Source organism: Heloderma suspectum, chromosome 7 (assembly GCF_057233095.1).
Source record: "Heloderma suspectum isolate Gila_16-S chromosome 7, 16-S_ref, whole genome shotgun sequence".
In the NCBI taxonomy this organism is placed as follows: domain Eukaryota; kingdom Metazoa; phylum Chordata; class Lepidosauria; order Squamata; family Helodermatidae; genus Heloderma; species Heloderma suspectum.
The window spans coordinates 43,128,400-43,144,553 of NC_139464.1; the positions used below are offsets into that span (position 1 = coordinate 43,128,400).

At 42.6% G+C, this 16,154-nt stretch overlaps 1 protein-coding gene across 4 annotated transcripts in view; it reads right to left on the bottom strand.

Moving 5' to 3' along the window:
• Positions 1-16,154, bottom strand: part of TMEM184B (transmembrane protein 184B) — a 43,286-nt gene that overhangs the window by 6,783 nt on the left and 20,349 nt on the right. For all 4 annotated transcript variants that reach the window (XM_084809804.1, XM_084809805.1, XM_084809801.1 and 1 more), the window contains exons 3-7: positions 15,792-15,957; positions 9,936-10,026; positions 8,821-8,896; positions 3,380-3,471; positions 2,517-2,686 (exon numbers count right to left, since the gene is read on the bottom strand). In XM_084809804.1, coding sequence (XP_084665930.1) covers positions 2,517-2,686; positions 3,380-3,471; positions 8,821-8,896; positions 9,936-10,026; positions 15,792-15,957 — 595 coding nt within the window. The remainder of the gene's footprint in view (positions 1-2,516; positions 2,687-3,379; positions 3,472-8,820; positions 8,897-9,935; positions 10,027-15,791; positions 15,958-16,154) is intronic.

A 16,154-nucleotide genomic window follows, 5' to 3' on the forward strand; every position in this document is an offset into this window, starting at 1 on the left:
GATCAAACACCCTAACCATGGAGGGAAGAAGGGGACATACTCTCTGGTCCCACTCCCTCCACCCCCTGGCCTCCCTAAGTTGACAGCAAAGGTCTGCAGAGGAACTGAAATTGCATCCCTATCTCCCCTCCATGTTAGGATTTTTGAATGTCTGGAGAAGGCTATAGAGACAGACAAAAGTGCTTCATGCAGTGTTTGTTTCACAATTTACCTGCAAACCTGATGTCACTCTATTTTACAAACATTTTATGAAGTCTATTTCTTCAGATTTTCTTTTTCTACCGACCTTTACTGTGGACTGTTATTCATCACTGGTATCTTAACACAAACATCTCTCTCTCATTAAACTGGAGGGTCACAAGTTGTCCACCCCTAAGTTACTTGACTTGCAATGACTATAGACTGCGGGACTGTTACTTGTTACACTCACATTTTGCGCTGTGTAGCCCCTTCTCCCCCACCAGCTCTGCTCCCTTCTTGCTCCAGCACACAACCCTCAGCAGTAATTATTTATCTTCAGAATCCTCCAACTGTACACATGCACAGCCTGACTGTTTTCTCCAGTTTTGCTGCATACCTTGAGGTATACCTGTGTCAGCAGGGATCCACTCCTACCCTCTCCCTTGATCCAGTTAGCACTCAGCACAGCTACACATAGGACATTCACCTTATTTAATGGAGCAACACTTTGAGACAGAAAGAAAATGGCCAGAGATGGGCCTTTCAGAAAACACAGTATTCTGAACAAACTAAAAGAAAAATCAAGGCCCCAATGCCATCTGGAAAAAAAAAAGTCAGTTCATATCTGGGCTGAGAACTCAGTACTGATGGTCACTTAGCCTAGTTTGGAAAAGATACAATCAGTTTGGTGCTCTTGCAAAACAAGTGCCATTCTGTACCTGTCAACACCCGCTAAGGTGCAAAGTGATGGCCAACTGGAGGAAAGTAATTATTCCTATTACACACAATGAACGAAGAGCAGGCTTTGCACTAGCACTGCTACTTTTCCCCATCCTATGGTTTATATGGCAATGTGACCAATATGGCACGTGGATGCTAACTAGACCAACCATTGGTTTATTATATACCAACAATATACTACTGATCCAACAAGAATGCTGCAATCATATGGAGCACTTTTAAAAAAGATATGCAGTTAACAGAACAAGCATAAACTGAAGAAAAAAAATCTGGTTTGCAATTCTAAAAAATACTACAGTATTTTATATTTGCTGCCTTGATCAAGAGAAACAATTGGAAATAAATAATGAGTTTCCGAAGTCTCCTGCCATGAGTTACCTTATTATTATAGCACAGTGGGACTGATTGGAGGGTCATGAGCAGAGGTAGTATAATGTGAATAGTTAGGAAGGTAACAATCAGGAATGGCAGAGAGGAAGACAGTGATTAGCCTAGGATAGGAGTTATGAAATCAGGAAGTGAAGATTTGTGTGTCTGTTAGAGAGCAATCTGTCAGGAATGAATCTGAGCATGTGGAGATAGTTAGCAGCTCAGGCTCAGAATGGGAACAGCCAGAACAGGGGGAAGCTCCCTCCCTAGTGAGCTCAGATATGGCAAGGTATTCTTCTCAAGACCATGGCGCACAGATGGCTTGACCTGAAGGGCCCCCCCTCTCCTTCTCCATGGGAACCCAGGATTCAGGGAGGAGGGGAGTGAGGGGCGGGACTTGAGGGATGCTAGGGTCCATCGCAGAGCAAAGTGGGAAAAATTAGAAGCAGAGCTCAGACGCTTCTCCAGGTTGGCTATGCATGATAACCTACATAGGAGGGAGCAACTGTGAGGGAGCCCCCGCCCCCCGCTAGTCTGGCCAGGAAGTTCTTGTCCAAACTGCCGGCAACTTCTCTAACTTCCACTTCAGCTCCTCTATTGGCATTCATAATTGTGTGGAGTAGCTGTTTCCTTTGTAGCCTGAGAGTTTCCTAGAATTTGCATTTGTAAGGAACCTGCTCATTAACTAATAAAGTAGTGAGCCTGACACCTGATATCTTGGAGTGTGTTGATTGCGAAGGGAGAGGACGAAGGAACGTGACACAATCCTATGGCCCCTAGACAATGGCTGAGGGGCCATAGGATAGACCCCCCCTCTCCTGCCCAGCCACGGCAGAAAGAACCGCACCAGCTGGCCTCTGAGGTCAGGGACTCGACCTCAGAGAGGGGGAAAAGGGGGCATTTCGGTGGGCGGGAAGGGGTGGAGACTGGAGAGGCCAGGATATGAGCTATCCTGAGGCCTCCCCAGCCTCCTTCCATTCCCCTCTGAAACACTCTGAAAAATAGAGAGCAGGAGGATGGAGCAGTGAAGACTCCCTCCACCGCTCCTCCCACCCTGCATTGGATGCTCATAAGCCTCTGGGTTGGGGGGGGTGATTAAAATCATCGAGAGTGCAACCCATAGGACTGCACCATTAGATAAGTATCATCATCAGGTTTTAATAGTCTACCAGGCCTTCCCAGATATATCTGCTTGCATACTGCAGGTATCTGTGTTGATGTCTCACCTTGCCAGAAGGACAGGAAAATGACAGACTTGACCATGAAGAATTTCAGGACGGGGCTGTAGGGACTGAGCAGTTCACGCGTGGCGAAGTAGAACAGGAAGAGGGCATAGAGGGCCAAACTGACAGAAATATTGTAAATGATTGTCACATAGAGATACCCGCTTGTGACACTGTAAGGAAAGAAACATGAATACTCAGTTTCTCAGATATCTTTAGTGCCTCCTTTCTCAGGCAGTGTTAGAAAGACTTCTCCCTACCAAAATGGTCCCTCCCAACCCCATCACTAAACAATTACCCAATGCCAAGATACACATGGATAATATATTATCACTACGTCCATGATAGCAACCCCCATTCACAATACATTCAGGACATAACACAAACTAAAAATATGGCAGCTATGGAGAAAATCTGTATATGATGGAATCAAATCTGTTGGGAATCAATATGGGGATGCTTTACCAGAACTTTTCCGGTAGCTACACATATCCCAGTGGTCATGCCAATTAGGCCCTTGTTTCTATTTTGTTCCCACCCTATTTCTCAAAGGTTTGGGACAACTTACAATACAGTATATATTTTAAATTTATCTTCACAACAATTCTGTGAAGTTAGGCCACGAGTGACTTGCTCAAGGTTACCCAGTGAACATCAGGCTTGAGCAGAGCTTATTATACCATAATCTCCCAGATCTGAACCCAATCCATTATACTGCACATTCTTGTAGTCATGATGTTATTTCATCTCCCAGATCTTAGGGCAGGCAAGACTTTCCTTAAAAAAAAAAAAAGACTCCTTTCTTCACAGGATCATCAGCTAAGTATTGACAAAATAGCCTGTTTATAACTGAACTATTTACTTACTCAAAGTCCCCATCACGGTACTTGCCAAATGCCTGAAGGACAACTGTAATAATTGCCATGAGGGGCTTCACAACACAGAACTGCAGAGTAGCCTGGAGAAGAGGAACAGAGGAAGGAAGGCAAAATTAATATGGGAAAGAACAAATGAGCACATCTCTTCAGGCTTTAATCTCTAATCAGCCCCAACTATCTACTTCAGCAACAACTGCAGCACTTTGAATATGGACCTATGACCAGCATCTCTGTTCAAGCAGATTGACCATTTGTTCATCAATTAGCTGCATTTAGGGTAAAAGCATATTTAAACATGGTTTCTTCTTTGCCTGAAGACTAGATGCTGCAGGAGGCCACTCACAACTAATCCTGAGGTTTGACTGGGAAAGACCAAACCATCTGCTCCACATTTAAGTGCCAGCTCTTATTTGGTACATCTTATTTCACAGTGGAGAATAATAATGTATCAGAATTGTTTTAAAGGCCAAATTTTGCTTAAGAAGAAGCATGCATGCTTTGAGCTTAGAGAACTCTTCACAGTCAAAACAGAAAAGTAGCTAGTTCTCAGCACTCTAGAGACCAAAACCAAGGTTTATTTACAGATGTAAATGTAAATAAATACTTTTTGTACTGCATGGACACAGTGGTCTAATCAGAAAAATATTAGCAATTGTTTTGTACACAATTAATTAATCATCAGGAGCAATGCAGACTGTTGTAATACTCAAGAACCCTAGCATTTTATTTACAGGAAAAAAGAGGGTGCCACATTTCTACATAACTTGGCATGTCTGCCCCAGCTGTTGTCAGATGCATTGATCTAGTGGTGGGCAGGACCATGCATAGTTTTCATTAGATATCCTTTTGCAATAACTCTTCATTTGGCCTCTCTCAGTGAAGAATCATCTTCTTTTATTTGTCACTTGCAGTGAATGTGTGGCCCTGGCAAAGGGTTTTCTTCCTTTCTTCCCTGTCATTGCTTAATATAAAGGGACATTCCAGAGAGAAAAGAGTAGGAGTTGAGCATTTTGCTCAGAGGGAAGTAGCTGACATCTTAAGCATAATACCATACTTTAAGCCAAGCTCCCTTTTCCAGATGAGCTTGCCTTAAGCTAGAAACAACCATTTCTGTACATATATCCTGCTGGAAAAAAGAAGATGCCGCCTTTGTACTCCATCAGCTGAGCTGGGTACATACTTATCCACAGAGACCCTGTTTAAATCTGCTAATAGCAACTTGCTTTTTCTGTCCCTTGATGAAAAGATGCCATGTCATGCTGTCATGTTCTATTCTGTGTGCGTGTGTGTTTAATGTGAGCCACTTTTGAGCCTTTTTAAGGCTCAAAAGCAGCATATAAATAATCGTATAAACAAAAGGTGCAAAGCTTTGTCCATCTTGGCAGGCCAGATTGCAGGGAACAGCAGTAGCTGACAATGGCCTGGGAGTACATTAGAAATGTTTTAGGTATATTATAGAATCTCCTAGTGCAGCGGGTGGACTGGATTAGGGATGGGCAGAAAGTAGATCTCCAGATGTTTTGGACTTTAACTCCCAACATTCTGACCATTGGCCATGCTGGCAGGGGCATCTGGGAGTTGAAGTCCAACAAATCTGGAGATCTACCTTCTTCCCATCATGGGACTAAATCACCTTCTGGGTCCCTTCCAGATTTATGATTCAAGCCCTTCTCAGCAAAGGGAATGGCAACTATGCCATTTGCTTTCCAAGAGAGACTATGAACTCAGCACTTTCAAAGGGGTGACACCATGCAAGACTGGGATTTCAGCAGGAGTCGCCTCCTTTGTAGTAAGCAGAGAAGCAACAGAGGCTGGCTTTGCAGCCATATGAAGGAGAAAGCCAAAGGAGGGGAAAAGATTGCTTGTGCTAAGATGCTTTTGGGTGGTAATCATAAGACTTCAAGGAGATTAAGAATCCCAACATAAGCCAGCCTGTGAGTCATTGCCAAGTTGTGTATTGTAAAAGGTCAAGCTAATTGTTAAACTGTGCTTCTGAGTTTCCTCTTCTCCATTCTGGGCAATGTTTAATCATTTTCCTGCAGCCCAATCCCATGAGCTTTTATTTTTAGACACTTCTGGGTGAAGAAAGTGTTAAGACATACCGGAAGAGCAAGTGGGTGCAGGTGGCCTAGACAATTACCCTGTCATCAGGCAAAAGTCAAGGAAAGAACAGACAGATCAGAGCCTAGTATGGAGCTGGACCTGTCCAGAGTTTTATCTCACACCATTCAAGCTTCTGTCCAGTGTCCTCAGAAGTTCATGTTTGCCCAAGGCAAACAGAAAGCCAGGAGCAAGCGGTACATCTCCTCCTTCATGGGGGTGGAAGGCAGGGGAGGGGGGAGAGTTATTTGATCCACTCAAAACTGTTGCTTTAACTTCTAATTTCAGATAAACCCTTTGTTGAGTAGATTAGCGATGCCCACACACTTCTTTATGGCCACCTCCATGGCAGCCAGAAAGAGCCAGCTTCCTGGGTTGTAAACATCAGCAAAGGATTTCAAAACTCTTGCGCCTTCACGCATAGTGCTCTGCATATATAAGCACTATAACAACATTCATTAAAACAGTCAAATTGCTCCTGGAAAATCAAGTGCCAAATCCTAGGCCTGGAGCCAGAATTTGAGTATTCTACTAAGGCACCAGTATAAATCCAGGAAAATTTACAAAATCCCAAATACAGAAATTCCAACCAATATATTTAGACTCTATTCAGTTTGCTATATTTTGCAAAGCGTGCAGGTATAATGTTATTTGACCTATTATGTAATTTTAATAAAAGAGAAGTTCAACTTTTCTCAGGCATCCCAGCATATTTGCACTCAATAAACAAAACACTGGGAGTCAGAATCAGGCTTACTTCTTACTGAGCAATCAGAATACCCTGCCTGAACATTTTCCTCTCATATTTCCATACATTAAAAGGCTATAAACATTCATTTTTTTAAAAGAAACTGAACATTCAAGGAAGGGGCTTGGAATATTCTTGTGGGAGTCAACTATTCTTTGGTGCCTGCCATTCTTTCAGATGCCAGATTTTCATGTGGAATAGATGATCCTTAAGAAGGGAAGAAAGAGGTAAGTACTAGAGAAGATAGTGGTTTCTTGAAAGCAGGCCTGTCTTCTGTACGTCCCAGAGCATCACTAGTGTGTGTGTGGGGGTGGGGGATCAGCAGACAATTTTTACTACTCAATCCTGTTGATAGGTTTTACCAAGAACAATTTTCTCTTCCTCCCAACAGTTCATGCAGAGTCAGCTGTAACATTTAAGGCAATTTATTCACTACAATTAAAGTGGGAGAGGCTCCCTTGGTGCAAAGCTGTGGCTCATGCTTGACCGCTTCCTCCGCAAGCCTTATGCACAAGGACCCATATGATGAGCAAGTGACATTTAATCACACACAAGAACCTGCAACTAATGCCCATCATGAGGTACAAACAAGCAATCTGGGCAACTGAGTCAGAAATCTGCATGTCTTCATGCAACTATTTTAAAGAGATGCTCATTGCCTGACACCACACACGTGCTAAAAATAACCCAGGTTGTTTCAGAGCCTCTCCCACACCCCCACTTCCAAATTATTAGGTCATACAATGTTCCCTCAACCCTAAGCCACACTTGAACCATGTGGTCTCCTTTTGTACACTCATCTTGAACCAAAGGAATGTTCACCACCTTTTTCTAATGGCCAATCTGGGTATATTCTCACTGTACCTTTCACCTAATTTCTCTCTGAATCTCTTAATTTGTGTGGCAGGGACACTATTGTGCACCAGTCTTTATTTACAACCTCTTTTTTAAACGTCTCCCAATACTTGTATAGAAGCACATTTTTGCAAAGGCATTTGGGTGACAATATGTTATTTGCATGCTCTATAGTCTTTTTGTTAAATACTCAAAAAAAGTTTTATAAAAATGGGATAAATCTGCTGGGGGAGCATATCTCCACTGTGTGGTAATGCTCCTTCACAGAGAGGTAGGATGGAAAAGGTTTCAGTAACACACAAAATGGGGTATGCATTCAAAGGGAGGAGCAGAGAAGAAATATGGTAATATTCACACCAAATATAAAACACTGTTTAAAGGCAGACTACAGATGTGTATTGGCCCCAGGCCTGTAACCAAGTTACGTGTAGTGTTAGAGGGGCCTAGAGATCCATAATGCTTTTCATAGGTTCATTATTAGTGCAATTCCATTGCTAGTGGGCCTCTGAGCATGTGAGATGAGTCAAAGGTCGATACCGGCCCCAGCACATTCCATACTAACGAGTTAGAGGGTCTTATCAGGATGTGCCTGGGAAGTGAAGCTTGTTTGCTTAAAAGCTGCAGGTGTCTGTAGTGGGAAAGCTCTGGCTGTTTCCCTTCTGACGAAGCACTATGCTGGGAACAAATGCTAATTAATGCTTGCTGTTGTCATGCTGCCTCACTGCTAAGACGTATGGTATAAAACCCATTTTACCCCATGGCTCTGGGTTCAGAGAAGCTGTCTGATCCAACCATTGGGTATGCCTGTGTGCTGATTGTACTCAATAAAGTATCTCCTTGTAAGTAAACCTGGATCTGATTTATCACTATCTTGGCACCTCTACATTAAGAGTTCGATGCCTACTACAGGGGTAATACAAGATGACAAAAAGCCAGAAATACAGAACATGTAAATTGGCTGAAATAACTCAAAGTAATCACAGTAGCAGAAACAATGGATCATATGAAAAGTTACCACATATGAACAAATCCCAGATCCTTTCTACGCTCCATGTTACATTGATATTGTGGCAGTCAGTAACATGGCTGGGTACTGAAGCTTTACTTTGAATCTTTCCATGTAGGAGTTCTGGGTTCTAGTTCTCATGTGGTCCCTGAATCAACTCTCTCTCCATATTTTTAAAAACAGCCTTCCCCATCCTGGTGCCCTCCAGATGTTTTGGACTTCAACTCCCATCAGTCCCAGCCAGCATAGCCAATTGTCAGGAATTCTGGGAGTTGTAGTCCAAACCATCTGGAGGACACTAGCTACGGGAAGGCTGTTTTAAATGAAACAGCAGCTCAGTTTTTTATACTGCAGAGCATGGCCTTAGGTGAACAGTGAAGTGGCAAGTTACATAAACAGAGCAAGTGAGATTTCAGTTCACAATTTCCTGTTCCATAACTCACACATCACTTCCCCAAGGCTACATGGCTACATGTAACTAGCTCCTTCTCTTCTTCTATATCTGATTTTCAAAAGGGTGGCCAAACTGTCAGACACATAACTAATTTGTACGAACTCTGTACTTGTGTGAAACATGATACGTTCACATTAATCCACACTCGCACTCATACTTTCAGAGGTGTCCTAAAATTCAGTTTAAAAGAGTTTCAACAGATCCCATGGGGAGAAGCATCACTGTGGCAGCCTCTAGCTCTCCAATCAGATTCTCTCAAACTATACCTGTTTGCAAAATCTTAGAAATCCGATGGAGTACGTCTTTCCCCATAAGCAACAAGTCCCATACATACAGCTGGACCTAAAAACAATACAGCAGGATAACTAATTAGTAAATAATCAGATCTTATGTAAGATTAATGTTTAAGTAAGGTGTTTAAATGGTTATGATGTTTGGTAGCTGTTTAACATTTTTCTTGTGCTGATGGTTATAATAAGTATATTACATAAAAGAAAATGAAATGAAAAATAGAAAAGACTCAGATATAACATCCGATGATTCAATAATAGGATGATGACGTTTAGTTTATAAAGAGAGCAGAGTTTAAAAATCCATCTAACAAGTAAATAAACAAAACATGCACATAATTTTGGCCCACGCCTTTTCTTCCCACCATGCTTTAGGAACATAGGAAGTTGCCTTATACTGAGTCAGACCATTGGTCCACCATTGCTGACACTGACAGGCAGTGACTCTCCAGGGTTTCAGGCAGGAGTTTTTCCAGCCCTACCTGGAGATCCTGCAGATTGAACTTAGGACCTTCTGCTTGCAAAGCAGGTGCTCTACCACTGAGCTATGGCCCCTCCTTTTCTCCACGCATACCAAATTACAGCTGCAAGGCTCAACCCACCTCCGGCGGATGTTAATGGCAGAACTCTCACTAATTCTAGCAGAGCTGGATTGCAGTATTCTTTTCTATCTGAGGCATTTGACACCAACAAAAGTGTCTTTGCTTCTGAAGTGCTACAGATTCTACAAGCCCCTGGTGTGTAAAGAACAATCAGGGTTAATTTGAAATTAGGCAGAATTGCCTTAGGGCAACCAGATACCACAAAAAACAACAACCTCTACCCCTGCCTAAAATGAGGTGTTGGGCAGAACTAGAGGGAAAAGGCTGCAAATGCTATTTGTGTGTGACCAAATGGCCTCACTTAGCTTGGTGTGGATATCTGTAAACTAGATGAAAGAGTCTTGTTCAGAGTTAGGATACACCTGCCTCATTGTAGAGTTTCCAATGGCAGAGGTAGGACAAGTGGTGTGACAGATGCTTGCCTGGCCCCTCCTCCTTACCACCAAAGAGAGACAGAAAATATATATTAAAGCGACAGTGAATACTCACTCGATAGGCTTCCCTCTGATCTCAGACATGATGGAGCTCTCCCCACCGAGGTACTCATAGCAGAGGCTAAGGAAGTTGTAGATTACAAAAGCTGCAGAAACAGATTAAGCCAGCAAAAGTCACTCAGTATAATCAAAGTACTTCAAAGGAAGTTGCCTTACAGAAAACCACAAAACTGGATGAGGGGTGGACCTGGGGGGGAGAGACCACTGACAGCTCTTATCAATTCCGAAAGAATCCCACATTTCATCTACTAAGGCTGTTAGTCAATTACAGAAATCTTAGTTGATTAACTGTAGTTGTTTTTAATCTATTAAAATCTTCATATTATTAAAATAATAATTCTGAAGAAAAAGCACTCTCTCTTTTGTTTAGATGGCGAACAAATGTGTCAGCGCCTCAGAAGAGGCCTTCCATCCTGTGTGAGGAGGAACACCTTTTCTAAGACAGTACCTGCCATCCACGAAGCTTGTAAGTACTTGATTTTTTTTCTTTAAAAAAAAAATCTGCTCTCTAACAAATGGGGAGCACCCTTTTAATGGATCAAACAGGTTTTGATTGATTCAGAAGTATAATGGATCATGCCAGGACACAGGAAAGCCACTATTGACAGCAATAGCACAGTGATAGGGGACCTACAGAGTGAAATTGTTCACCTGTTGCCACTGGCCTAAGCCAATAAGAGAGCAGAGATGCTAAGGTGGGGAGGAGGAAGCAACAAGGGGATGCAGCCTCTTGTGATGCAAAAAAGAAAAAAAAATCCTTCCTGTCTTTACGTAATGACATTAGAAATGACCACAAGTCAGCAGGCCAATGTTTCTACTAGACAAAAAGATATCCCAGAGTTGCTCCAGGTAGACCACCTTCAGCATACATGCCAGATCCTGCAGACTGTGACCTCGGTGCTCTATAGTAAGGGTTCTGGTTAGAGCCTTCTATAAAAGGAGACCAGTTTGGAATTTCAGCTCTAACTGGTACCTAACTATCCAAGCAAAATGCACAAAACAATATGCCCAGGATCTACATGGTATGTTCTCAAGCCTTTCTCACCAGCCTTATACTATACAATTATTCAATATGAACATTGACCTGCTCTTTCAGAACATTCCCTGTGATCATAAGAAAGCATGACTTGTTCAAATTTCTTTCCCCTTGCGTTTTAAATGCCATTTCTAGAATCACAGTGCTCCCTAGTGTCATTCTGGAACATTGATGGTATACCAGTTGGGGAAGTACCCTTTACAAGCCAACTATACAACTTCCTGGTGCATTTTCTGTTTACTTTAAGGACCTCTTATCCAAATACTGCCCAGGCACCAAGCTCCTGTGTTTGAACAGGGAAACAGCAAACACATAGACACTCTAGTCTGAGCCAATGGGTTTTGGCTCCTCTCAATGGTCACATTAGAAAACAAACAGAATGATAGCTTGGTGCTGGAAGGTTCTGTTCATAGGGAGATCAGTACAGGCTTCTGCCTGTCTGGAATATCACTAATTGTGGCTGAACCTCTCCTATAACAGTACACTTGGACAGCTCTGAGTGGGGAAGTTTTGATTCAAATCTCACTAAGTCATGAACTGAGTAGCTGGCCCTCCTTGTGCAATATGGGTCCATAATGCTAACCTGCAGGACTGTTTTCAAGAGTATAGAGCTAGTGTATATGAACCTTTTCAGCACTTGAAATGTGGTATCTTAGTGCCAAGATTATCATCAGCCACATTAGTCTTACATTATGGAAACCTTATGCTTAGGAAAACATATGCTCTGCTAAAGTGATAAGTCAAAGACCTTGAATAACCATGATGACCCAAGGCTAACATGGTTATTCAAAATCTTCAAGACTAACTCATTTTAATAAAGCATAACCTTTCAGAGGCTCTAGCATTTAGAAGGTAGAGTTCCCTTTACTGCATACTATTTAGTTATTAAACGTATATACCTCCCAACTGGCAGATTCCCTTGGGGCATTTCACAATGATCTACAAGGGAAAGCAAAGGGCATGTCATGAAGGACACTTAGTCCCTGTTTAGGCTATGGTTTATACCAGGGGTGGGTAATTTGTGGCCCTTCAGATGTTTTGGCCTACAGCTCCCATCAACCCTACAGCTCACCATAGCCAACATAGCCAATGGTGAGGGATCATGGGAGCTGTAAGCCAAAACATCTGGAGGGCCATAAGTTGCCCACACCTGGTATACAGTGAAATCTCTGAATCAATTCCTGCTTTGCCATTTCATATTCCACTGGAATGGACTTCTTAAGAATAGTCACTCTCTCAACCAGACTGATGTGGATCAGCCTTTCTGTATGGTCTCTCTTACTCACTTACAAAATTCTTGTATTTCTGTTTTGTATATCAGATTTGTGCCTTTTATCCTTCTCCATTATTCAGCTAACAAAGAGTTTGGATTGATATCTCAAGCAAGGTTTCACACAGTTCGTTGAGATGCAGATGTGAGGAGTCCTGATGTACTGGATAGTATTATTTGGTCTTATAACCATGTTATTGGTGTGCTCCTTAATAAACAACAGCACCTGGTCTATTGCAGGTGCCACTGTGATGCAGTAGCATTTATGCACAACTGTAATAGTTTGTGGGTAGCATGGGTCTAACTCTACAATACCTGGTTCTTTAAGGAATAAGTTGCAGACCCCTTATGATGTGTTGCAGAAATTTTATCTGCGAACCAAAGTAGCTGTGACATGCTAAATGCATCTTTAGCAACTACATCAGGATTTTCTTAGGTGTGTGGAGGGAAAGGATTTTCACTGGGACTGTAGCAATGGGAGCGTCCATCCCAGGGCTAACAGCAGCTGGTGGGCAGAGGGAGCAATATTAATTAGGACCCCAGTAGGAGAGGAAATATTAATTCAATACCATCACATTTTGACCCAGGCAGTTTCTTCTCTTCTTATCATAGAATTTTATAGCACCCAATGGATTATATCGGGGTGTTGAACTTCTTTCAGTCAAATTCCATTTTAGATAAACTCCCAGGGGTTGCATTCCAGTGGTAGGCAGAGCAAAAGGGGGGGAATCAAAAACATTGACATATTTTAGCTTTAAAAAGCTGATACTGCCAGCAACTAAACCTTAGGAGAGGCATTTCAATCTTTTAGAATGGAGAAAAACTTCACAAAAGCCAGGAAACCATGCATCAATGGTTGGGGGAAAGAGGCATTGGCCCCTAGGCCTGAAGTTCTGCACCCCTGGATTATACAATTAATGTCTTCTCACAATGGGTCAAGAAACCTCCTACATCTCTAGATATCAACAAAACAAGCTCAGTTCTTTTGTGGGAGAAAGAACCAAAGCACAACGCTCTCCAGGAGGCTTCCTCTCCTGCCCTCTAACACAGGAAGAATTAATTACAGCAGGAGCTGCCCATTCAGAAACCTAGTTTAGGAGGAGATGAAATTAGTGGTAAGAGAACAAATACTTTTCCAACATCCCTCAAGCTCCTCTCAGAAGTATCTTAACACTACAATCCCATGCACATTTACTTGGGAGTAAGCCCCATTTAACACATAGTAGAACCTACTTCCAAGCAAACAAGCACAGAATTATGCCGAAGTCTCTGGCAACAACACTGCTAACATTTCCAGCTTAAGATGATATTCAAATAATCAAATAGGATTACTACTTAAACATTCCAAAATCACAAAATGCCACAAATTCCAGCATCACATCTTCGTATGTCAAAAGATTCAACAGAAAACAGGGGGAAAGAATACAGAACTGTTCTGCATGTACATTCTGAGCACTGAAACACAACAATAAATTTAAGGTTAAATGCTGGATATTTTTATTAACATTTTTCCATGGGCAGTCTTTCCCAAGGGAAAAAACTTTGTTGAAACGAAGACAGATTCCCACTCTCTCCTGTTTCCTGCTTTTCCTATAGATAGTTTTGGAACTGTTTTGTTTTTAGTACAGACAACACAAGAGGGGAGGGGAAAAAACCCAATACCCATCAGGATACAGGCCATCAAGCTGGACAAACTGGCAAACTTTAGCATGTGGGCTGACCCTCTAAGCAGATGTTGTGATGTTTGCAAACTCCCTAGCGGAGGCAACAGGGATAATAGCTGTTGCTAGGAGATGAGTTTTACAGAGCAGCAGGCTTCCTGCTACGCCTTTGTATACATACACAGTGAGGGTAGAGGAATGGGAAAACCAGGCCAAACAAAGATGGCTTCTGGATTGTGTGTGCATGCAACTGCCATCTGTTATCACATCCCCATGTATTGTCACAGGCGTGAAGCACCCCGCTGATCTCTTGAGCAGATTAAGTTGTTCATGTGCCTGGGGCCCTTCTACATAGAAAGTATTGCATTATCATCATACAGGGTACGGTGTAATGCAGGATACAGCCATGAAAATCAACAGCAAGCTGAGGCTCACTCAGTACAGCTTGTTCCCAGGGCCAGGGCCAGATTCTAGTGAGCTGTCAGGCATAGTGCTGCTGATCGAGCCCACCACTTGCCTGCCCAAGCTGCCTGCCTTCCCATCCAAGCCCTCCACCTGCCTGCCTTTTTTTTTTCTTTTAAAATAGGGTGTCACGGGACCTGCAGGCTCAACCATAGTGATTTTAGCAGGGCTGGCCTGGAGGGCGAGGAGGAGGATGGTGGCAGCTGCAAAAGGCACAGGGGCTGATAGGCCCTTCTGAGCCTGTGGGCCATCAGCAACTGCTCGCCCATGCGGACCATTGATGCTAGACCTGCTTGTTCCAAAGCAAAAACAAACCAGAAGATGGCTCAACTTTTCTTTAGAAGAAGAAGAAGATAGCAAGTGCTGTAGAATGAGAATTTCTATTCATCGGAGTCAGTGCATTCTATTTGAGTATCCAGAACAAGAACCCTTTCCCACTTATTTGAAACAGGAATGCCTTGTTGATGTCTTTTTTCAGCTGAAGGTAAAGAACCTCCGCAATGAATATATCTGCACCATTTTCAATTAGACGGTTCTATATGCTGTTTTAGACATAGGTTAGGAAGAGAAAATCTTGTTATGCATCCCCTGGTCTTGGAATAGGACATATGGTCATGAGGTCATTCACAAATATGTCCCTCTGAAGAACTTCAGGAGTTGCAGAAACTAAATCACAACCAGCATTTTAAAAAGCTGTTATTTTGTTGTATTCAGGAAATTTACAATAACCTGATAGACCATAAGGACCAGAGGAATGCATAAAGTCTTTTTCACATACTTCCTAGAAGGCATCTTTTAGAGATCTGGAATCGATAGCTGTCCAGCTACAGAACTTCTCCCCCTTGACTTTGTTCCTTGGCTGCAGTCTCTGATATCTGGTTTGTCCTACCAAGTCCCAGCTAGAACAACTGATTTGGTAGTAGTCTGCTGAGAGAACTTAGTCATACATTCTCCTTTCTTATCCAATGGAAAATTATTAGCATCATCTTATGATTGAGTCACCAGAACCAAAGGAGCCTTGCCTCACTGCTTCTTGAGTTCTCGTCTCTGTGCTTCTGAATTCTGTGACAATATCTGAACTACTTTCTTATACCAGAAAGTAGTAGTAGGAAATTCCCAGATTCCCCCAAAATGTTGCCTTTATTCAACTGCTAGCTATCTGTTTTCATCCAGATCCTTTTTCTGCTATAATGAGCAGTATCTACAGCCAGCAGCCTGGCATCCCCTCCCTCCCACAACACTGTTGTAGACTTGCTTGAATAACTTGTCACTTCTCCACTAGATCAGGGCACAAAAGTCATATTTAGCTAAGTCATGATCTGTAGAGCAGTTGTGTAAGGGTAACTCTTTCCCACAATTCCAAGCTCACATAAAAAATACCCCCTTCCCTCTACCCTGTTCCCATGCCTTCCAACACCTTACCTTCATAGCAATCCCGCACGGTACCAAAGTAAACATAGTACTGGTCATTGGTGAAGAAAAGGAGGCTGAGCCATGAGTCAACAGCATAAATAGGCACAATGAAAAGGATCCGGACAATATAGCGTTGCTCATTGGGGCAACTGTAGCAGCGCAGGTGCATATAGATCTGGATGAGAGAAGATGGAGACGGGATCAGAGTCAAATCACAATGGCCCCATTTACATGTCATGGTAAGTCAGTATTTGTTTAAATTCTGGCTTACCATGAGTGAGGCAGAATGTTAGCACATGCTGCTCAATGTCTCCCACTGGACTCCTCCTGCCACCAGGAGCAGCTAAACAAGTCAGGGACTCTGTATCCCTC